Source organism: Heterostelium album, assembly GCF_000004825.1.
Source record: "Heterostelium album PN500 unplaced genomic scaffold PPL_scaffold7, whole genome shotgun sequence".
Taxonomy (NCBI): domain Eukaryota; phylum Evosea; class Eumycetozoa; order Acytosteliales; family Acytosteliaceae; genus Heterostelium; species Heterostelium album.
In genome coordinates, this window is record NW_008805069.1 from 316,352 (window position 1) to 340,418 (window position 24,067).

The window sequence follows — 24,067 nt, forward strand, 5'->3', positions numbered from 1 at the left end:
TTTTAAATCTAATCTCATATCATATAATCATATAATCATATATCTATCATTCACAAACTATTCTCTTTGATCTATTCTATTAATAATATTTCACAATCACAACATCAACTTCCTCTAAAAATTAAATTGACTTTTTTTATATTTTTTTGTGATCATCAAAAAATTTAAATTTCCCGCTTCTCCCTCACACACTCATTTTTATATTTATTTTTTTTTGTCAATCTGTCATCTGTGTGTCTCTCTGTACTTTACAACTAAACTAATCGCGCACCATCTATAGACCCTCTTTATTTGTTTAGTACATAAGATCCTTCCACTAAAATGGAAAATATACTTAACTTTAATGAAACTCTTGATATCAACCTTCTCGACAACATCGTGAATGCCGTCTACCATTCTACGAACGCCAAAGAGGTAAGTAGAGTAGTCTCATTGTTTTATTAAAACAACAATACTATCATATTAATTTTAAACAACAACAACGACTAATCATTTCATTTTATAATTATATTTCTATTCATTATCTTTTTATTATCTATTATTATTTATAGAGAGAACAAGCTCAAAAGGTATTGGGACAATTTCAAGAGCACCCAGACTCATGGATGAGAGTCGATAGTATTCTAACACTATCGAACAACCCTCAGACCAGATTCTTTGCTCTCTTGATTCTCGAGTCCTTGATCAAATACAAATGGAAAGCCCTCCCAAGAGAGCAATGCGACGGTATCAAGAACTTTATTGTAAGACTTATCATTACGCTAAGTTCTGATCCTCAATCGTTTGCTCGTGAGAAGCAACTTTTGAACAAACTCGATATCATTTTTGTTCAAGTAAGTAGTCATCTACCTAGCTATCTATCTATCTTCTCATATTAGCTTATTAACCATCTTGCTTCTTCTTCTATTATATTATCATAATTATAATTTATAGATCCTCAAGAAAGAATGGCCACACCACTGGTCTTCATTCGTTCCTGAGATTGTAAATAGTAGTCGTACCAACGAATATTTGTGTGAGAACAACATGAATATTCTCAAAATTCTCAGTGAAGAAATCTTCAATTTCTCTGAGGAGCAAATGACCCAGGCAAAGATTCAAGACCTTAAGATTAGTTTTGAAAAGGTAACAAACTAAACCAAAATATAATATAATATAACAAGTTATTGATTTTTAACTAACTAATATTTTATTTAATTTTAGGAATTTTCTCTTATTAATGAACTGTGTCAATTTATTCTCGAGAATGCAACAAGACCATCGCTTGTAAAGGCTACATTAGATACCCTACAAAGATTCTTGTTTTGGATTCCACTTCACTATATCATCGAAACACACCCAACACCGGAGCCATCCAAGTTGGTCAAGCTTCTTCTCTCCAAGTACTTCCCAGAGATGCAACTCAGAAACTCTGCTTTGAAATGCTTGATTGAGATTGCTGGTCTCTCCCTCGGAACCGAGTACGACGGTGTTTTCGTTCACATCATCGACCAATTCATGAACAAATTAAAGTTTTTCAAACCTGATCCATGTATGTTAATAATAATAATAATAATAGCTATAATTTACCAACAAACACAATTCAATATTGTTACTAACATTCTAGTTCTTCTTTTTATCTTTATCTTTAATAATTAAATTATAGCAACTATTCCAAAGGATTTCGAAGAAGGTGAGAGTAATGAAACTGATTTCATTCATAGTGTTGCCATCTTTTTAACTACATTCTTCAAGGTTCACTTGAAGATTGTAGAGTCACCAATGAATATTCCCTATTTGACGATGGGTCATGAGATTCTCATTCACTGCTCCAATGTCGATGACATTGAAATCTTTAAGATCTGTTTGGAGTACTGGAACTTCTTGTCGTCCAATCTCTACACTGAGACACCATTCTTGAATGGTCCACCACGTTTGAACCTCTACAAGCCAATCTTGAGCAAGGTTCGTGTCGTTTTGATCTCGCGTATGGCCAAGCCAGAGGAGGTCATCGTCGTCGAAGACGAGAACGGTATGATCGTGCGTGAGCAAACCAAAGACACCGACTCGCTCACCCTCTACGAATCGATGCGTGAAACACTCATCTTCCTCACCAATCTCGATCCAGATAACACTCAGAACATCATGCTCGACAAGTTGAACGTGCTCGTCACCAACCGTGAGTGGTCCTACCAGAAGATCAACACACTCTGTTGGGCGATCGGTTCGATCAGTGGTGCGCAAAACAAAGACCAGGAGAAGAAGTTCTTGGTGACCGTCATCAAGGAGTTGCTCGAGCTCTGCCAAGTCAAACGTGGAAAAGACAACAAAGCAGTGATTGCCAGTGATATCATGTATATCGTTGGTCAGTATCCGCGTTTCCTCAAGGATCACTGGAAGTTCCTAAAGACCGTCGTCAACAAGCTCTTTGAGTTCATGCACGAATCGCATCCCGGTGTTCAGGATATGGCTTGCGACACCTTCCTCAAGATTGCCAAGCAGTGCAAGCGTAAGTTTGTCATTCTCCAAGTCGAGGAGTCACAGCCATTCATCAATGAGTTGCTCAATAACCTGCCAACCTATATCTCTGACTTGGAACCAGGACAAGTCCACACCTTTTACGAATCGGTTGGTTATATGATCAGCTCTTCGACTGACCCGGCCACTCGTGACCGTCTTGTCATCAAGCTGATGGAGCTTCCAAACAACTCGTGGACACAGATCATGGGTAAGGCAGCAACCAACGTCGAGTCGATCTTGAATGTCGATATGGCGCGTAACATTGTCAACTTGTTGAAGACCAACAATCGTGCAGCTCTCTCGCTCGGTCCCTACTTCTTGGTGCAGATGTCCAAGATCTACTTGGACTTGCTCAACGTCTACAGAACCTACAGTGACTTCATCTCGAAGAATCCACAACAACGTACCACTCTCATCATGAGCATGAAGTCAGTCAAGAAGGAGACACTCAAGTTGTTGGAGACATTCGTCGAGAAGACCACCGACAAGAGCATGCTCTACAAGAACTTCATTCCACCGATGTTGGAGGCAGTCCTCGGTGACTACAAGACCAACGTTCCAGAGGCACGTGACCCAGAGGTTCTCTCCTTGATGGCCGTCGTCGTCACCTCTGTCAAACAATTCATTCTTCCCGAGGTAACCAAGATTCTCGAAGCCGTCTTTGAATGCACACTTGGTATGATCACCAAGAACTTTGAAGACTATCCATATCACAGAATCAATTTCTTTAATTTGATCAGAGCAATCAATGCTCATACTTTTTCAGGTAAGTTAACTAAACTAAATAATTAAGCACCAAACAATTCTAACTTAACTTGTCAAATTTATCAATTATTTAGTTTTCCACAGTTTATCACCGCAACAATTCAAGTTATTAATCGACTGTGTTGTTTGGGCTTTCAAGCATACCGAGAGAAATATCTCAGAGACTGGTTTGAACATTCTCAAGGAGTTGATTGAGAATGTTTCCAAGGACTCTGAAGTCTCGAATGCCTTCTTCAAATCTTATTTGGTGCCATTGCTCACTGACATTATGTACATTTTAACCGATTCATTCCACAAGTCAGGATTTAACTTGCAATGCGACATCCTAAAGATGATGCTCCAGGTCGTAGAGAATGGAATGCTCAAGGTCTGCATCTGGGACCAAGCCGCCAATCCTCAGCCAGCCGGAATGACCAACGCCATTTTCGTGCGTGAGATTCTCAATCAATTTTTATCGACATCGCCCAACGTCTCAAAGAACCAGGTTCAAAGCATGACTCAAGCGCTATTCTCGTTGGCCAACGTCAACTCCAATGACTTTAAGGTTTCAGTGCGTGACTTCCTCATTACACTCAAGGAGTTCCAAGGTGTTGACAATGTCGAGCTCTTCAGTGAAGAGAAAGCCGCCGAAAGAGAGGCAATCCTCAAGAAAGCACAAGCAATCCCAGGTATGGTCAGACCAAACGAAAACGAGGAGATGGCAGACTAAGTCACTTTCGAAACACACCCACCCATTTCACAATCAAACTTGCAAACGCAGCAGATCTAAATAAATCGAATATTTATTTAATATTTTTTTTGTTTTTTTTTTGTTGTGTAATTTTTTTTTGTTTTTTTTTTTTTGAAAAACGCAAACATTTAATTTTACACTTTAAAGAATAATTTAACAAAATAAACATAATAACAAAGTTTTCATATTTATATTTGAAGATGGAAAATAAGTTTAATAGTAATATTGATTTTAAATGTTCAGATCATAAAAGAGTATTAGAGTTGATATGTCACGAGTGTAATAAGTTGTTGTGTTCAAGATGCTCTGCCAATCATAACAAAGATGTTGAACACTCTAATTTCGTTGATCATATCGATGAAATAAGACTTTCACTCAATCAAATATTAAATAATAATAGTAATAATAATAATGATACACCTAGTACCATTTATTCCAATCACATTACAAAAAGATTAGATGATATTTGGAAAACAGTAAAGTCATCAACAACAAAATACAGTGAATTAGATTCAAAAGAGAAACTGATCTCCAAACACTTTGAAGAGTTGCACTTGTATCTTATGAATGAAGAGAAGAGGATAAAGACACCAATCATTGATGACAAAGAGATAATCATCAATCAAATCGAGAATAATATCAATGAATTAAAATATTTAATAAATATTATTAAATTAAATGACATGGATACTAGCAGTAATAATAGTGATACAACAAAAACATCAAATACATCATCATCAGATAATATTGATATAACAACTAGTTATTCAATCCCATCAATCATGGAATCAATCGATACAAATCAAACACTTTCATCATTCATCAAATCAAACAATGAAACCATATTCTATTGTAACCCCAACAACAATAATTATAACATTCAAGATATTCTATTGAATTATGATAATAATATTGATTCAATGATATTAGATTTAATCTATAAATATAATAATCAATTCAAATCATCTTCTTCAATAATTACAATCATACCAAATAACAATAATAATTATAATATAAAAACTAAACAGTTTGATTTCACCAAACTCAATCATCTATTAAAAAATATATCAGCATCAATTTAGTTGTAAATTATCAAAGCAAGCATACGTACATGCTTTCAACACACCATGAAGGAGTATCACTGATTGATTTATCTAATTACAATATCACTGATCTTGGAACAATAAAAGATTATAATCCATATGGCAGTCAATCATTTGCGATCGGAGGGAATATTTACATGTTTGGTGGTTACGATAATCTCAACAAATACTGTATATACTCGATTAAACATCAAACATATCAGGTTTATCAAGATGAATCTTTATTTTATTACACCTGTCAGCCACAGGCATGTTATGATGGACAAGATCATATTTATCTGATTGTTAGTCATCAAGATGTCTGCAGATTCAATATACGAACATCGAAATTTGAACTATTTCATTCAGATCTACCGATCCATGATCCAGGAATTATTACAGTTTATGATAAAGAGTATCTATATATCATTCCTAGAGATGAGTTTGAAATGACAATATTCGATATCAAGAACAAAACAATTGAAAAGTGGCAATCAGATCAAAAGTGTAAGTGGATGTCAGCATGTACCGATGGCAATGGAAATATTTATTTACACAGTACCGACAGAAGATTCGTTCGATTAAACATACAAACCAAAGAAATAACTAATCTCAAAAATTCTGAAATAGATTCTGGAGTCGAACTACCGATGCTCTATCATAAAGAATCAGAGGAAGACAGTTATATTTATATCATTGGTGGAGACGATGGTAGTGGTCGATATTCCATTCAAAAAGATCAATGGGAGTCTATTCTAAGTGGTGACAAACTAAATAGATATTGGTGTTCAGCAACAATCTTTAAAATAGATACATAAAATATATGGTTTTGTTGGGTGAAGTACTAATATAGAGTATCATCATCAGAATCAAACAATTTAGAACACTACCAATAACAAAATTGAAAATAAAATGTTAAAAAACAAATTGAAATAACACAACAAAACAAGTGAACTTGTATTCCTTTTTTTTAGAAGTTTTTCAATTATTTAAAAATTATCACGTTTTGGCATTTTGTTTTGTTTTCCTATTTTTTTTATTATTATTTAACTTATATTTTTGTAATAATGGATAATACTGATTCTATTTTAGGAAAGAGATCAAATCAAGAGACAACAACATCAGTAAAGAAGAAACAAAAAGATGAACAACTTATCATTGTAGAAGAAGCTATAGAATTAAATGATCTCAATTCATTGATAAACTTCAATAGAATCTATAATCTCTATTATCAATGTTTGGAGAGTAGAAATGATATTTTTAGATCACAATGTGTAAAGTTCTTTGTTGACTATCATCGATTTAAATATATTCATTATTTCGATGTTCAAGGTTATATCAAGTTCATTGTCGATGTCTTCTTTGATCCCGAGTTCGATGTATTCAACAACATGTCATCATTTATATGTCGAGCTCATATACCAACGATACAACATATTCACAATAGAATAATCAATGATAAAAGAGTAATTATTACATAGAGAGTATTCATTCATACATTAAATAATAATACTAATTTTTTAAAAAATCAAATCAAATCAAATCAAAGAAACTGAATGAAGTTGATCATCAATTAAAGAAAAGAATAGAAATCTATCACGAATGTTGTTATTTTAACAAAATCGATAGTTTGGAATACGACTTTAATGGTTTCTACAACAAATTATTAGCAAAGAACAATCAAGTTATCCATGAGATTACAGTTAAAGAGCAAATACATCATTGTAAAATTCAAACAGGGAATAATATAAATATTAATAGTGGTTCAAATTTAGTCAACAATGAATCTAGATGTATTTTGCCAGATATATTACTTGATAGAATCATCTCATTTTCATTAGTAGATCTAACAACATTCAACATAAAACAAAATGATGTAGAGATTGTATTGAATATTGCTTGTGTTTCCAAACAGTTCTTCAAAATGGTATCAAAGTACATTCCAAATGGTTATTATTTACGTGGTCCAATCAATCTCCATAGTGAACATTGCGCTATAAATTCGCTTTTGGATTTCGATTATGATTCGATCAAATACATCAAATATGGTGAGGGTACCGATCGTATCAATCAATTATTCGAAAGAGTCAAAGAGTTTACTATCAAATCCGACGAAAATGATCATTTCTTTAACGTTTATAGTGATGACTATAAACGATGGTATATGATTCGACAGTCATTCAGCGATAAAGAAGGAGATACTTATTTCTATCATGCAATTGAACGCAAAGATTACTTGGTTCACCTTCCAGCAATGCCGAATCTAAAGAGAATCACTGTTACTGAATACTATGGATATAAATCGAACTACAGTTCATTTCTAACATCATTGATTACAAGTACACCGAATGGCGATGGTCATGGTATTGAATCATTTAGAATCGATATCAAAAAAGATGAATGTGATTATCCAGAATTCTCAAACTTGTTCTTCTTGGCACCACTGTTACGATTACACTCAAACACATTGAAATCAATTGTAATCAGGTATATCGAAAGTTGCCATGATGATGACATGGAGTTATTACTTCAGATATTGACAGATTTTATTCCAAAATTGGAACAACATAGTTTCTCATTTATCTTGTATGCCGACTATGGTAAGTTAGAAAGAGCTTGTCAAGATGGTCTTGATAGAAAAGTATATCAATATTTATTCAACCAAAAAATCAATAATATCGAATATGTTGAATTGTAATGTTCTTGAATAATAAATTTAAAAATGATATTATTTATTATTATATGCTTTCCAAGATATCGTCAGTTCTTAGGAGAGCTGTAAGATTGAGATGTTTGTGGTTCCTTCATCAACAACAACAATCATAAACAAAAAAAACTAAAGAAATTGCAAAACTTGAAGATCCATTTATGCCATTAAATATAATGTAAAAGTATTTAAAATTTTGTTGAACTTCAAAAAATTGATTTGTGGGCACTAAAAATCGCAAACATTTTATTTTAAATGTTTTACCACTTAAAATTTTACTACCTCATGAAACCAGCACACTCTTTTATCATGAGGAGATGACTCATAGCTGGTTTAAAAATGAGTGGACACCACCTTATTAATTTAATTTATAATATAAGTTGTTAAAAGTTATATAATATTATTATAAATGATGGACAACAGTATGGATAGTAAAGTGAATATCAATGATTTTAAATGTTCAGATCATAAAAGAGTATTAGAGTTGATATGTCACGAGTGTAATAAGTTGTTGTGTTCAAGATGCTCTGCCAATCATAACAAGGATGTTGAACACTCTAATTATCTTGAACATATCGATGATATTAGACTGGAACTAAATCAAGTATTAAAAGAAATTAATAATTCCAACAATAATGACAATGGTGATAATAATAATGAGATGTCAGCATGTACCGATGGTAATGGAAATATCTATTTACACAGTACCGACAAAAGATTCGTTCGATTCAACATACAAACCAAAGAAATAACAATTCTAAATAATTCTGAAATAAATTCTAAAGTCGAACTACCAATGCTGTATCACCAAGTATCGGAGGAAGAGAGTTATATTTATATCATTGGTGGAAATAAAGGCAGTGCTCGATATTCCATCGAAAAGGATCAATGGGAGTCTATTCTAAGTGGTGACAAACTAAATAGATATTGGTGTTCAGCAACTATCTTTGAAATAAATAAATAAATAATATATTATTTTTTTTATTATTATCAATTAATCAGAGGACTCTTGTCTTTGTCTCTTGTTTACAGTTCTTGTGAATTCACCGGTTTGTACACGTTTTCTATCGATAGAATTTGCCATTCCAGCACCCAAACCATTTCCAAATTCATTAGTCTCCATATAGTTTTTCATTTTATAATCAGTTGACTTTTTCATCTTTTTAGTATCTTCATCTTTCTTTGCGATTTTATCTTGTTTTGCTGTTATTTTATTCTGTAATTATTATAATAATAAATTGATATTAATATTTGAAAGATATTGAATAGATAGATAAATAACAAATAACATACCAATTCAGATGGTGTTTCTCTCAATGCAAAACTCTTTGATACATGACCGAGATGAAGTGAACCAATATGGAAAATATATTTCAAATTTGCTTTGTGTGTTGCGTATGAACGTAAAGATGATTTATATGCTGATCTTGCCATTTCAATACCCTATAGTTAATAATAGATTAGATTGTTAACAAATCATGATTATTATACCATTCTTTGATCAATAACTTACTTGATTATCTTCTAAAATGAATCTTTCTAAAGTTAATTGTAAATCATGTACTTGTGATTCCAATTGCGTAGTTTTCATTGTCTTTTTAAGTTGACCCTCTGTTGTATGATATAAACTTTGTAAGATTGTTGTTACTTTCATTTCCTCTGGTTCGATCTATAAACAATAAATTAAACATAAGATTAAAGTTAGTATTCTATTTATTATATCTTATCATAAAGATTGAAAAACATTACTAAAAAGTAGGCTATTAAATAATACATACATTAAATTTCTTAAGATGGAAGACATATTTTCTTTCTTGTGGAGTGAGGAAAAGTAAAGCGGAACCCTGTTGTCCAAGTCTTGCAGTTCTACCGATTCTATGAACATAATCTTTTGTATCTGAACAAGGATCGTATTGAACAATCCAATTGACAGCTGGCAAATCAAGACCACGAGCAGCTATTTATATAGATTAGTTTAGTATAATATATATTATAACGGTGTTTAATGATAAAGATAACTTACAAACATCGGTTGTCAAAAGAATACCTTCTTTCGCTTTCTTGAAATTTAAAAATGTCTCTGTTCTTTGTTTTTGATCGATGTCACCATGCAGTTTGTAAAGTGTAGCAGAGAATATTGGTAGTTTCTTTACTTCCTCTTTCTTGATGTTTCCGTCGGCACCAACAACCGTTCCACCATCCTTAAATATAGAGTTTGCTTTCTGTTCGATCTTTCCTGTTTTATCTGCTTCCAACTTTACATTTGAGAATAGATAGTGATGGAATTCAACCGAATCACAAGATGAAAAGAAAATAATAATCTTTGACATATTACCAGCCCTAAAAATGATAATATTAGATAGTTAATTAACCAACAATAAATAAACGCTAAGCATATATATATAACTTACATTAAAGATGATGTTGTAATCCATTTTAAAAAAGCAACTAATGTAACTAAACGTTCTTTTGTCTCTACTTCTACGTACATTTGATCGAGTTGTTTTGGTGTGTTGAATTGATCGTTGGCCGTAAGTTCATTGCTGTTGTTGTTGTTGTTATCGTCGGATTTGTCCAATCCGATATAGACTGGTTCCTTAAGTGACAGTGCTGCAAGACGTTCGATACCATCGCTGAGTGTAGCCGATACCAGGATGTTCTGACGATTGACACTACCCTTCTCGTCCAACAGCTGAATGATATCGTTGATTGCCTTCTCGAAACCGAGATCCAAAAGACGATCGGCCTCATCGAGAACCAACCACTTTGTCAAATCCACCTTGAAACTCTTGGTCATCTTCAAGTGATCTATCAAACGACCGGGTGTAGCAACGAGAATCGATATACCTTTTCGCAGTCTCGCTTTCTCCGAGTCACGTGATTCACCACCCATAATCAGACCAGGCACAATCCAGTGGAACGGCTTCAACAGCTTCTGTAACACCTCGAAGATCTGAATGGACAATTCACGTGTCGGAGCGACGACGATGCAATACGATCCTTCGGCACGGTTGATACGCTGTTGTCGCGCGGCCAACGCATTCACCACCGGAATCAAGTAGGCGAGTGTCTTACCACTACCGGTCTGCGCTTTCACCAGTACGTCGTGTCCGTCGATGATAGGTGGTATGGCCGACGATTGAATAAGAGTCGGTTGCTGCAGTTGCATATGTCCAGTGAGATTCTCCGAGAGCTTGCTGATCAGTTTTAGACTACCAAAATTCGAGGTTTGTTCGTCGTCACCGAAATACTCTTGTCTATCGGCTTCGTTCTTTGGCAGCAGCGTTGGTAACTTTGGTTTGTAATTCATATCCAATCGTTTACCTTTCTCCAACTCCTTATATTTATTGACATTACTCGAGTAATATTGAATACTATTTGTTTCCTCCTCTGTTTTTTTATATCTATGTTTAACATTCTCTTCTTCTTTTGGTTTAACTTGTTTTGCTTTATATTCATTCGATTTAATGTTATTGTTATTGTTATTAACCTGTTTATTATTATTATTATTATTATTATTATTATTATTATTATTATTTATATTTTCACTTGATTCATTAAAATTTCTCTTTTTATTATTATAATTATTAATATTATCTTTATTGTTATTATTATCTTTATTATTATTATTATTAAATTTACTATTATCTTTTATATTGTTGTTATTATAATTTGATAATGATGAAGAATTTGTAGATGTTGTCGTTGTTTGTTTAGTTGTTTCTATCTCTTTTGCAACAGGCTTTGGTTTTGGCACTGGCTTTGTAAAAGAGATATTTAATTCCATACCATCATCATCATCCATCTTTTATTTGTATAAATATAATATATATATGTGTATTAATACCCAATTGCTCAATTAATAAAATCAAATTTTATTTTATTTTAAATTTATTAAAAAAAAAACGAACGAAACCTTTTTTGTTTTTCTGATCAATATTTTGTGTTTTTCAAAACAAATTGTTATTTAATTTAATTGAATTATCTTTGGTGATTAGATTTATTTCATAAACATCTTCTAATCAAGATATCAAAGAGATAGGATACTATAAACACCTTTGGTTAAAACAACTGAGTTATCTTGTGGGTGGTGTTTCAAACCAAAACATACCAATTAACATGCGCAATGAATAATTAATTGTTTACAAAAATAAAAAAATAATAAAAAAAAAAAAGTTTTGATCGTTTAATTCTTTTTCTTTGCAATCTTATTTATTTTCTATTATAAAAAATGAAAGAGATAACAATTAATCATGTATTGATATCACCTAATCAATCGGATCTACCAATAGAAACTAAATTTACAATCGAAATAGAATTCAAAGTGTTGGAGAAACTCACAGATTTTAATATAAACATAGAATACATTGTGGATACTGCGTTTCTGAATCATAAAGTTGGTACGAATCAAAATAAATCACTCACAGTGTTAAGTTAAAGTAAATTTAGTTATTAATATATTGATAATCAATCATCATCATCAATCAATCAATCATTTTGTTAATCGATCGATATATAAATAGAAATATATAAATCAGAAAAAGTAAATTATGAACAACAAGAGACTATAAAGATGGTAATTGAGTTACCAAAGACTTTTAAAGAGTATCTAGAGGAATCGAACGGACTGACTCTAAGACACTGGTTGAATATCTCTGTATTAAATATCATTTTCAATTACAATGAATTGGACGAATCTAGCAAGTCAACGAATACCAACGTTGTTGCAATGCCAACGAATGTATACAACAAAGTTAGATCAAAAGATAACTCAAAAAATATACTATTAACTTTTTATAATAAATATCAATATTAATTAGATTATAGATATAATGATGTTGTTGTCATTTATTTATTTATTTCTTAACGTTCTTGGTTGAATGTGTCATATCCATGTTCATTTTAATTAACATCGATACTAGGTTGTCACAGGTGTAGTTGACTTTTTTGAGGTCGTCAATGGTTGCACTGTGCAGGTTGTTCAGTGGGAGTGAGAAGATGTTGGAGAGATCGAGTAGGATGTTCTCGGATTTGTTGTAGTCGTCCGATGACATCAGAGCAGAGAGCAGCTCCAGAGGAATCGGTTCTTCGACACTGTCGAGATCCGGCGAGTACATGGTTAGCAACTGCTTGATTTGCGCTGTCGATATCGATGGGCAGATCTCTTTTCTGACGTCGGCGTTGATCAACAGTGTCTTGTCAATCATGAGAATATAGATGGCTTCCTTCAGTTGTGAGAGCCTGGCGATGGCGTGGTTCGACATGTCTTTACCGTAGTTCTTTGCCCAGTATTCCAACTCGGAGATGTTCATCTTCAAGTGGATACTACTGCGAATGCAACAGAGATCACGACGCAACACGATCTCATTGAAGAGCAACGAGTTGAAGTACTGGAAGATCTGAGACATCAGGAGATGACGCACCGGTTCGTGGACGTGGTAGATCTGGAGCAGTGAGAATATCTTGGTGAGGAAATTGGTGAGTGGTTCCATTATCTCAACGTCAGAGGTGGTGTCGTTGAGGACACGGTGACAGATAGGCTGAATCAAATCGAGGATATTACGCACCAACGTTTTGTAGATCTTTATCACCAGGTTCTGAAGGAGTGTCTTGATTTGTAGGACTTCCATCGATTGACGACTGTGGTTGTTTGGCGGTTCGATGTGTGGAGTCGATCGCTCAACCAAACAGTAGAGGAACGAGATGTTTGAGAACCAGTAGCATAGCAGATCGTTGTCTTGAGAGTCTTTGGTGAGCAGACTAACCGAATCAACGAAATAATAGGCCATTTCCAACTTGACTGGATTTCCAATGGTGAGAACTTCCTCGAGGAAACAACGGGTAAAGATGAATCCAGGCTCTGGGAGTGTTCCGTTGACGAATCCCAGATTCTCTTTGAGTACGATGTTATCGATGAGGAATCGACCTGCACCCACTTGATTGTTGTTGATCTCCAGTGCTGCAATCAAGTCTGGAATACCGTTGACAGTGACAGACGGTGAGCGTGATCTTGGTGCTGGAGGTGAAGCGTCTTTAGTTATGGATTGATCGAAATCTTTGTAGGAGATGGAGCGAACGGAAGTAGGGTCATTGGTTGGTGAAAGTGGTGTATTCAAATTGGAAGTTGACGAGCTGAGAGATTGACGGCTGTTGTTGGTTGACACGGCAGCAGCAGCAGCATGTTCCAATTGATGTTTCAACTCTGCGATCTTCTTGTTCAACTGATCAATTTCCAATTGATTAGTATGATCTTTCTCACGAAGAATCAATACTTCTTGTTCAAGTTTTTCATCGGTAACCTTGATAATTTGTGGTGGTGGAAGTTGTTGTTGATGTTGACGACTTGATGATAGTTGTGGAGATAGTTCTATTTCCGAGAGTGAATCATTATCATCTTCATCAACTTCTTCATCCGATGAAACAACATCAAAGATGTTCTCACTGGTTTCCGATGGTGTTGGTGTTGGATTTGGAGTTGTTGGAGCACCTTCACTTGCAACTGGACTAGTACTTCTTTGGTGTTGTTTGTCATAGTCGTCGGTTCTCTTTATCAGTGGTGGTGCTAGTGTTGGTTCGACTGCCAATCTTGCAGATTGTGAGGTGACAGCTTGCGAAGTGGCAGCTTGTTGTACTAGTCTGTTGCTTTCCTCTAGCTCCTCTTCCAACTGCTTGATTCTCAATGACATCGATTGTACTTGTTGAGCGGATTCCGACAGCTTGGCATTCTTCTCGTCGAGTTGTAAACGTAGTTGTTTAACATCACTCTTGAGTTTCTCTTGTTCTTTCTCCTTGATCTTTTGCTCTGCTTTGAGACGATATTGCAACTCCTCGACTTTGGTCTCAAGCTTGTTCTTCTCGGCAACGACATTCGACAATGATCTAGCTTCGATTCTCAACTGGCGATACTCTCTTCTTGCCAACTTTCCTCTCCATCTCGCTTGTGCAGCGGTAGTGGCAAACAACAGTGTCTTGAAGTAGTTTTGTTGTTGATACAACTTAATGTAGTCTTGCAACACAACGGCAGCAGCATTCTTATTCAACTCTCTCAGCTCTTCACCGGCAACAGAACTTCTCATGGCAGTTTGTAGTAGTGTAGCGGCACGCACCGTTTCGTTAAACTCCATAGCAGCCAACACCGATCTGATAACCGTTTGCAGCAGCAGAGTAGATTGTTCTTCAACGATATCGGAACATACTTTCTTGGCCGCGGTGGAACGCAGCAGTGTTTGCAATAGTAGAGCGGCATCCCTCTGCTTTCTGTAGCGTTGTTTACATAACATTCCTTTCCAGTGTTTCTGAATCATGATTGCCGACTTCTTCATCAGGTCGCCACGTATCAGCTCGAGATTCGCAACAATGCCCGACTTGAAAAAGATCTTTGTCAAACCAAACTGCACCATATCGTTGTTGATTCTCAGTTTCTGAATGAGAACTTCCGAGCCCTTCTTGGCATCCTTTAGCAGCTTCTGGTCACCGGCCAACTCCTTGGCAGCGAGCAGTTTGTAACGCTTAAAGAAGTTCTCGTAGATCAGCCGACCTGGGAATCCAGAACGACTGATACGCAGCTGCTCGATGACACCGCCACAACGCAGCTGCTGCAACACCATCATATTGTCAAAGTGATTCGGTTTCTTCAATGTGTTTGGCTTGATGCATCGGATGTAATGCGGATTGGTACTGTTGATTGTCGACATCAGGTTGTTGAGTGATTCCTTGAACTGCGAAGTCACCGACAAGAACTTCAAACTTGAATTCGACTTGCCCGATCCAGCAGACGATGTTCCCGATTTCTTTTGATCTGCCGCAGTAGCACCACTGGTAGCCACCACCTTCTTAAAGAAATCGGAATTGCTTGCATTCAAAGCCATAACTTGTTCTGGAATGATGAAGTCCTTGTTTTTATCTAAAAATAGCGTAGTATCATAATCAACCTTGAATATACAAATATTAAACATAGCAATAAAGTAATAATACAAATTGATAAAAAAATACAAAAACATTAAAAAAAGTTAGTTATATAATCTATTCATTTAAAAAATATATATAAAGATATGATATTATTTTGTTATAATGTAATTGTAATTGATTATTAGTGGTACACATTCAATTCTATTTCCCTCTCAAATATAACGTAACAAATATTTAAATATTAACCATTCGTTATAACGAATATAAATTTGAATATTTAAATATTTTTGGTGTTACTTTGTTTTGTTTGTTGTTTGAATGATGTGTTTGTTTTGTTGTTGTTGTTGTTCATTGTTTAGTGATGTTGGGTGTGTGAGTGTTAGTGTTAGTGTTATTTTGTAGTTATATATTTATTATTATATGTTTGGTTTGTTGGTGTTGTGGTTATGATTATGATTTGTTTTATATAATATATGTATGATATTTACCTTTCCAGCATAATGATCTATTGTGAAATGAATATTTGAGAATCTTGGTTTCTCAAAGTGTTTTGTTTTCTGATGATTGCTGTAGAGTTTAGTGCTTAGGGTGGCAGGTGTAGCCTTTGGGAATTGTGTTTCTTCATCGAGAATCGAAAGAATTCCGAGTGGTTTCTTCTCGATCAAGTCAATACAATCTTGATTGTCATTGAACTCTATATACGACCAATCGATTTTCTCCTTATCATACTCTTGTTGCTCTAACTTGAATATCTGATGATTGAACTGATTCTGTAGTTTCTCATTTGCATAATTAATTGTGAATTGTTCGAATGAATTTTGTTCAAATGATTCAAATCTTTTTTTTGGTTTTGATGATTTAGTTTTTATGTTAATTAATTCGTACAAATATAAATATAAATAACATATACACATACCCATAAATATCTAATATACCAATAAATAAATAATCTTTCTTCTTTTTATCAATGGATTGATTAATTCTGTAGACTAACCAATCGAATAATCTTGAATATAAATACATAGATAATGAATCTCTTGCATCATTAGCTTGTTGTAATGTTAATGGAATAGTATATCTAAAGATAAACAAATAATAATAATAATAAATATGTTAGAATATATTTGTTTTAATTATATAGTAATTAGTTTACTTACGATTCATTTCCAGCTTTAATTTGTCTTTGTAATAATGTATTTTTAATTGTATCTATGTTGCAACCAAGTAGTTGGCAGACTTTGGAGAGTGGCGAGTATTCTTGTGATGTACTTTGGATTGTTGATGTTTCAATCAATTCAGCGGTGTTTTCGTCTTTCTCTTTGAATTGGATGTTACCACAATGTAGAATAGCAGCCAAAATCTTCCAGACACCAAGTAGATCGTCATCTGTGAATCCAACGACTCTCAGTGCTTTCTCTGTCTTTTCGAATACTTTTTTATCGTCGACCTCATCGATCTCATGACATCCACTCTGGCTAAGATAGTAAAAGTCGAGCGGGTCCGTAGTGGTATGTAGTACCGCTCTGGTCTGCTCGGAAACACCGAGCAAAAACTGATAGAAGATATGGAAGGAACGTTCGTTTTGTGGTGGTTTAACTATTCTCGATTTCTCGAGGAGATAGGTCTCCAAGTAGGCACCGACAATCGTTCCACGCGACTTTTCAAAGTGAATCTGTATGAACTTACCGAAACGAGAGGAATTATCGTTTCGCAGCGTCTTGGCATTACCGAATGCTTCGAGAATCGGTGTCGATTTGATGACTTGTGATTCGATGTTGTTGTTCTCGGCGGTCTCTTGTTGTGATTGACCCATCTTCTCGCCCATGGCCGCGAAATACTGCAGCAGGAACTTAGTGGACTCTGTCTTACCGGCACCGGATTCACCACTGACCAAAATCGATTGATTCTTCTGGTGATTCAACATCTCCCTATAGGATGCCTCTGCAATTGCATAGACGTGTGGTGGTAGCTTTGCAATCGGTTGATCACAGAAGCTATCGATCATCTCCTTTGTATATAGCGACAATTTACAATATGGATTGATAGCAATTAAAATCGTTCCAGTATATGTATAAATTGTATTTAATTCATATCTTCTAATTAAATTATGAACAACTGCTGGTTCCTAAATATTATAAATTAATATTATCAAAAAAAAAATTAATATAAATATATTTATGTTTTTAAAAATAATATCTATTATTATATTTACATGTAAATATGATAAATTTGTCATATCATCAATACCTTCTTGTATTGATGGATTCTGCATCTTCAAATCAGCTCTTGAAATATTCACTTCCTAAAATTTTAGTAAAAAATACAAAAAAGTTTTAGTTTTATGATTTTTCTTAATTTTTCAAATTTGTCAAGTTTTTCACTATTTTTCTTACTTTTCCATTTTCATCTTTGGCAATGATAGTTTCTGCTGTTTCATCTATGATCTCTCCAGAAGTCCAACCATTTTCAGGACAAGGTAACCATACCTTTCCACCATTCATTGATTCTATCATTTTCTAAATTTAACTTCTATTTTATAATATATATAACTTTAATAAATAAATAATAAATAATAAATAAATAATTAAATTATTTGGTTTTTTTTTAAAACTAAAATTACAAAATTTAATAAATAAAAAAGTTAGAATAAAAATATTACTATTACATATATTTTTCAATATAATGATATTATAATAAAAAATAGGATATCAAATGATGGTGATGGATGATAAGTATAGATATCTAAATAATATTATATTTATATATTATTTTATTTTATTAGATATAACTATAAAAATTTCAATTATTGTAATATTGTTATTGTTATTGTTAAAGACTTTGTGTATTGAGTTGAACTAGTTTGAAATTCAATAGTATTCATAAATTGAATTGTATACAATCGGCAGTGATAGAAAAGTGTGAATGTAAGAAATATAATTATGTTGTTTCGTAAATGATAGGATTATTAATATTATTATATTGAATTGAAATAATATCACATTTGTCTATTATTATTTAAACCAGTGTAGAGGATTATAATAGTTAATGAAGGGGTGCATTTTGAATTAATTGTTAGATAAAAAGATAGATAAGTCATTGTTTTGTTTGTTTAATTGAAAATTGTAAAAAAAGAACCACTTTTACTGAAAGGTGGATTATTAATTCTTTTTAATATAAAATAAACTAAAAGTACCACCAAATCATGTTATTTTTAAAATTTATTTGTGGTTTTTTTCTTTTATCCAAATTTTTTAAGTGAAAAGTGTAAAGAATGAAGTGTAATTAAATTTGTTTTTTTAAAAAAATTTAAACAATGATATTTATTTTTATTCAAAAAAAAAGATATTATTATAGATCTAATGAAATTAGATAAATATATATTAATACTTACTTTTTTAAGGTTATTTATAAAATAGATAGTTTATTATTATTTCATTTAAAAATATAATATTAATATTAATACGAATTAAAACTTCAAAAAACTTGATAAAACTTTATATTATTATTTTTATACTAGTAAAATAGAAGGAAAACGAAAAAAAGAAAATAGTATTTTGAATTTGACTTTAAATAATAGATAGGTTAAATTATTGATGTTATTAATGTGTTAATTAACAATGGTTGGTGATATTTGATTAATTTAGATTGAAGATTGAATGTTTATCACCAAATATGTATCTATTTTTGAAATAACAATTGACATATCATCAAAAAAAAAACAAAAACGAATCATACATAAAAATAAAAGAATGAGTGAATGATGTGTTATCATTATTGTTCATTGCTCATTTCCAATCATTCATACCTACTTTTAAGTGAAAATATATAATTTTTACAAAATAATCTATTAAATTATATATAAATATATATATTGTGTGTTTATGTATTTGAGAGATTGATATTTTTTTGTCTCTGTGTGTGTGTGTTTATTTGTGTGTGTGTTTATCTATGGATGGTGTGTTATTGAATGGAGAGTGAATATGTTTGTAAAAAATATGATTTAATTTCTAAATTGTTCATATATGTGATTGAATTGCTCTCACGAAAATCAGTAATTAGCAATTACCATTTAGTCAGGTAAGTTAAATTAACTACTACTTTCATTCATCATATGGTTTATTTTTCGATTATATTTGAATCTTTTACTATTTGCTATAGTAAGATGGGGGGTAGATTGATACTCTTCATATATCCAATGACGACGACGTTTGGAGTTCGTATTTTTTAATTTAATTTTATTTAATTTCATTGATGAAAAACGAAAATGAAAGAAAAAAAAAAAAAGGAAAATAATTATGAACAAAATGGTTGGAGGGGCTTAAAATTAAAATCATTTAATCTTGAATATCCATGAGCATAAATAACTTGAAAAATCCTTTTTATCAGTTAAGTTGTATTCAAAATTCATTTCTATTGGTTCAAAAAAGAAAAAAAACAAAAAAAAATCTAAGACTTAGTCTTTCGTTATTATTCTAAAGATTATTTAAATTCAATCTACTATTCTCTTCATATTTTAAAGTTATTTATGAATAATAAATCAATAAATGAATAAAAACAACAAAATATTTTCTTCTGCTAGAAGAATTATATGAATTCGTTAATGACCTTAACCAATTCTTGAGGATATCAGTTTTAATATTCATTTGATTACCTTGGTGTATACATTAAATTTAAAAAATAAAATTCTTAAATAAAAAATCAATAAATTATAATAATTACTTTTTTTTTTATAATGAAAAAAAAAGAAAAAGTGACACTATTTGATATTTCCTGAATCTCACATTTTTTTTAATAGGAATTCAAATTCTTATAAATTAATTATATTTAAACAACATGTTCCAAAATAATAAATATATCTTCAATATTTCAGAAGTCTAGATTATAAACAACTTGACATGTTAATTTAAAAGAGTGATCCATTTAAATCTTTAAATTCATTTGTCAAAGTGCACAAACTTTGTTTTTTTTTGTTTGTTTTTTTTTGTGGTTTTTTTTTAAGCTTCAACACCAGTAATCAATTTGGGATGTTTGGAGGTTTTTGCAGAAAATTATATTGGTTGACCAAAAAAACCTTGAAATTTAATCAAATTGTGGGTGAGCACTATCCCTTTTGGGTTATGAGGATATCAGAAAGAAAATCCAAAAATAAACATTCAAAAAAATTTTCTTTTTCTTTCATAGATATGTCAAAAAATCATACATTTTTGAGATTCCATTTTCCTCTTTTGCTTTTTTTTCACGAATTATGTCATTTGAGTGCTCTTCTTTCCACTTCATTTACCTACCCTTTCATTGATATTGTTGCACTACACAATTCGATGTTATTTTTCAATTTACAAAGTCAACTCTTTTCCACTGATACCAAACATAATGAGGCATGTAATAAGATTGCTAAAAGAGTCACTTATTTACCATTGACAGATAGATTAAAAAGTAAACTTTCTATAACACGCCCTCCGGAATGTCTTACTTATCTTGAGAAAAAAATTAAATAAAATAATTCATTTGTAAAATAAACATGTTTATTTAATAATAACTCATGAAACAAATCTTTTGTAAATTTATTCTTTACTTTACAGATTTATCTTAAAATTTAAAATATATTTATATATAGTTAGTTTATTTTTTTATTGTACCAATTCTAAACTTAATAACATTACAAAATTTTTTTAAACCATATATGCTTTTGGAAATTGTTCAATCACAAAGTATAGGTATTTTGTTAAATTGAAGAAAATACATTTTAATACTAATCTTATGGTAAGGTTACTGTTTTTTTCTAATTGATTTTATCCTTCTTATAAAAATAATAATAATAATAACAATTTTCTATTTAATTCTATCTCACTATATTTGTATAATTTGTTGATTGTTATGGATCAATAATTTCGATAACTTGTGGGTGTTTATCAAAATTTAAAAGAAAAATAAAATTAATTTAATTCACACACTTTATTTATATATTTTATTTACACCACACCTATTTTTGGAAATAGAAGTACTTCCCCCACAAGTCAAATATTTTCAAGTTCCTACTTTTATACATTTACAAGTTCTAATTTCTAATAAATGAAACAATATATGTAAAAACAACTATGCATTCAAGTAGATAATAATTAGACAATGAAATCTCAAGATTTAAGATCTGACACTTAAAGAAACAATGGTAGAAGTAAATAAATAATAATAATTCATATTGTTGATATGTTCAATAACAAGGATAAAATCAAGTAATTTTTAATTTCTTTTAAAATACTAATCAATATTAAAATCTAAAATAGTTATGAGATTACTTACAAACCGAGAGCAAATAGCTTTGTTAAAATTAATTCTCAAATGGATAAGAACTAATACTCCTATTCCAAGGAGATTTTTCTTTATTTTGAATTGGGTGGATCAAAATATTTTTCAACAGTCAACTCATGGAACTATCAGGATTACACCATCCACTAGAAGTGCTGTCCTCATTCGTGTTTTTAACGATCAATATGAGGAAATTAATGATACAACTTGTAAGTTTTAAAAAATTATTATAAAAAAATATATTTCTATAACCAAAACAACTAACTAAATTAATATATTTTACATAGGTTTTGAAAGTGTTCATGTTATCATAGAATCATATGACCCAGATAAAGAGAAAAAATGGGATAGAACGACAATATCATTGTCTCAACCTACATGGAAAAGAACTGGACATCCAAAGATCATTTTGAAAGCTATCGTCTACTATTGTCAAAACCTAAAAGATTTAGAGAGGACTGTCATGAGAGAGATTTCCTACCCGACAAAGAAATCAAATATTAAGGAAAAGACAGAGAAGGAGGACTATATGACTAGAATGTCTGAGCCATTCAAAGGTCAAATCTTTTATCATAAAAACGAAGATCCAAACATTGCAATAAACAGAAATAATAGAATTAGCAATAATAATAATAATAATAATGAAGATGATGAAAACAATAACAATAACAATAATAATAATCAACCATATTTAAATTTATATGAAGATGACTCTGAAGAATCTTCAGATGATTTCAATAATAATAATAATAATTATGATCTACCAAATTATGAAAAAAATATGGTAGAATCAGAGGAAGATAGATTTGTAAAAGATGAAACCAACTCTAGTTTTATCAAGACCAAAGGTTTAACTCTACGTTTTTGCATTAGAAATGGGTTCAGAGTATTTCCTAAAGTAGTAGAGGCCAAACCTTCTTCTCCACCCACAACTTTCAAGTTTTCTTCTTACATTCCTTCAGGAAGTCCGAATCAAGTCCCCACTCTTTCATTGGTAGTTTCTCCTCCAAGTAGAAGCAAAAAACCAAGAGCCAACTACCACTCCAAACAAATTTCACAACAATCTTCAACTGTTGATAATTCCACTAATCAACAACAGCCACCCCAACCTAAGAAATCAAAACAAAAACAACAAAAACAAAAACAAAAACAAAATCAACAACAATTTCAACAAGAACAAGAACATCTACCACTACTACAACAATTTCCACAGCAACAGCAAGAACAACAACAACAACAACAATACCAATATCAATTTCAAAATCCAGAAAATCAACAATCTCAATATGAGTATCACTTTCCACAACAAACACAGTATATGTACAATTTTCAAAACACAAATAATGAAAACTTTTCGATACAACAACCCAATATGATTCCTTACCATCATTTCTATCAGTATCCAGATCTCAACACACATCAAATGCCAACTCTTCAACCATATCCTTATTATATTAACAATTTTATGCCAAATCAGTTTCAACAAATTTCACAAGTTCACCAACAAAATAATGAACAAAACCAACAAAATCAACAGAATCAACAAAATCAACAAAATCAACAAAATAATGAACAAAACCAACAAAACCAACAGAATTAACATCAACAAAAATAAATTTATCTACCCAAAAAAAGGAGTTATTTTAATAAAAAGGCTTTTTTTTTCTTAAAAAAGGAAAATTTTTTAAAAAAATTGTTTTTTCTGTTTCTAAGATAGATTAAAAAAAGTGGGAAGTTCTCTTTACAAACACAAAATTGTGTACAGATTAAAAAAAACAATGTTTTATGTACCAAAACTTTATTGCCTTTTAAACGAATTAAAGATGAAAGAGAATATTGAATACCAAGGTCCTTTCTCTCCTCTTTTTATCATATGAATAAAAATACATATATTTATTCTAAATATATATAAATTTCTTTATTTTTAAAGAAAATTATAAAGATTAATCTTTTCAACCTATAATTATTAAATTTGTATTTATATGTTAAACATAATAAAATAATCAAAAAAAAAAAAATAATAATCAAAAAAAAAAAACACAAAATAAATAAGTGAAAAAAAACCAATTATAT

At 31.6% G+C, this 24,067-nt stretch overlaps 8 protein-coding genes across 8 annotated transcripts; 5 read left to right on the top strand and 3 right to left on the bottom strand.

Moving 5' to 3' along the window:
* Positions 1–321: 321 nt before the first annotated feature.
* Positions 322–5,894, top strand: xpo1 (exportin 1; the record flags this gene model as incomplete). Its single annotated transcript, XM_020578325.1, has 8 exons — positions 322–414; positions 552–833; positions 934–1,125; positions 1,204–1,531; positions 1,646–3,265; positions 3,339–3,932; positions 4,238–5,021; positions 5,066–5,894. 8 exons carry the CDS (start codon positions 322–324, stop codon positions 5,892–5,894), a joined length of 4,722 nt encoding a protein of 1,573 aa, XP_020431752.1.
* A 249-nt stretch (positions 5,895–6,143) lies between these two features.
* PPL_07491 (uncharacterized protein) lies at positions 6,144–7,902 on the top strand (the record flags this gene model as incomplete). Its single annotated transcript, XM_020578326.1, has 3 exons — positions 6,144–6,542; positions 6,656–7,717; positions 7,831–7,902. 3 exons carry the CDS (start codon positions 6,144–6,146, stop codon positions 7,900–7,902), a joined length of 1,533 nt encoding a protein of 510 aa, XP_020431753.1.
* Positions 7,903–8,207: 305 nt separating this feature from the next.
* Positions 8,208–8,535, top strand: PPL_07492 (uncharacterized protein; the record flags this gene model as incomplete). The annotated part of the gene is made up of 2 exons (XM_020578327.1): positions 8,208–8,463; positions 8,489–8,535. 2 exons carry the CDS (start codon positions 8,208–8,210, stop codon positions 8,533–8,535), a joined length of 303 nt encoding a protein of 100 aa, XP_020431754.1.
* A 242-nt stretch (positions 8,536–8,777) lies between these two features.
* ddx31 (putative RNA helicase) lies at positions 8,778–10,580 on the bottom strand (the record flags this gene model as incomplete). The annotated part of the gene is made up of 6 exons (XM_020578328.1): positions 8,778–8,999; positions 9,077–9,226; positions 9,297–9,452; positions 9,562–9,740; positions 9,807–10,123; positions 10,195–10,580. 6 exons carry the CDS (start codon positions 10,578–10,580, stop codon positions 8,778–8,780), a joined length of 1,410 nt encoding a protein of 469 aa, XP_020431755.1.
* An 85-nt stretch (positions 10,581–10,665) lies between these two features.
* Positions 10,666–11,588, bottom strand: PPL_07494 (RNA helicase; the record flags this gene model as incomplete). Its single annotated transcript, XM_020578329.1, has 2 exons — positions 10,666–10,736; positions 10,859–11,588. The coding sequence occupies 2 exons, from the start codon at positions 11,586–11,588 to the stop codon at positions 10,666–10,668; spliced, it is 801 nt and encodes a 266-aa protein (XP_020431756.1).
* Positions 11,589–12,014: 426 nt separating this feature from the next.
* On the top strand, positions 12,015–13,154 carry PPL_07495 (uncharacterized protein; the record flags this gene model as incomplete). Its single annotated transcript, XM_020578330.1, has 3 exons — positions 12,015–12,183; positions 12,322–12,388; positions 13,061–13,154. The coding sequence occupies 3 exons, from the start codon at positions 12,015–12,017 to the stop codon at positions 13,152–13,154; spliced, it is 330 nt and encodes a 109-aa protein (XP_020431757.1).
* Positions 13,155–13,370: 216 nt separating this feature from the next.
* Positions 13,371–18,204, bottom strand: myoH (myosin; the record flags this gene model as incomplete). Its single annotated transcript, XM_020578331.1, is given in 8 exon segments — positions 13,371–13,529; positions 13,549–15,320; positions 15,546–15,714; positions 16,180–16,528; positions 16,608–16,769; positions 16,849–17,816; positions 17,904–17,993; positions 18,085–18,204. The coding sequence occupies 8 exon segments, from the start codon at positions 18,202–18,204 to the stop codon at positions 13,371–13,373; spliced, it is 3,789 nt and encodes a 1,262-aa protein (XP_020431758.1).
* A 3,650-nt stretch (positions 18,205–21,854) lies between these two features.
* Positions 21,855–23,594, top strand: PPL_07497 (uncharacterized protein; the record flags this gene model as incomplete). Its single annotated transcript, XM_020578332.1, has 3 exons — positions 21,855–21,863; positions 22,107–22,203; positions 22,282–23,594. 3 exons carry the CDS (start codon positions 21,855–21,857, stop codon positions 23,592–23,594), a joined length of 1,419 nt encoding a protein of 472 aa, XP_020431759.1.
* Positions 23,595–24,067: the final 473 nt, after the last annotated feature.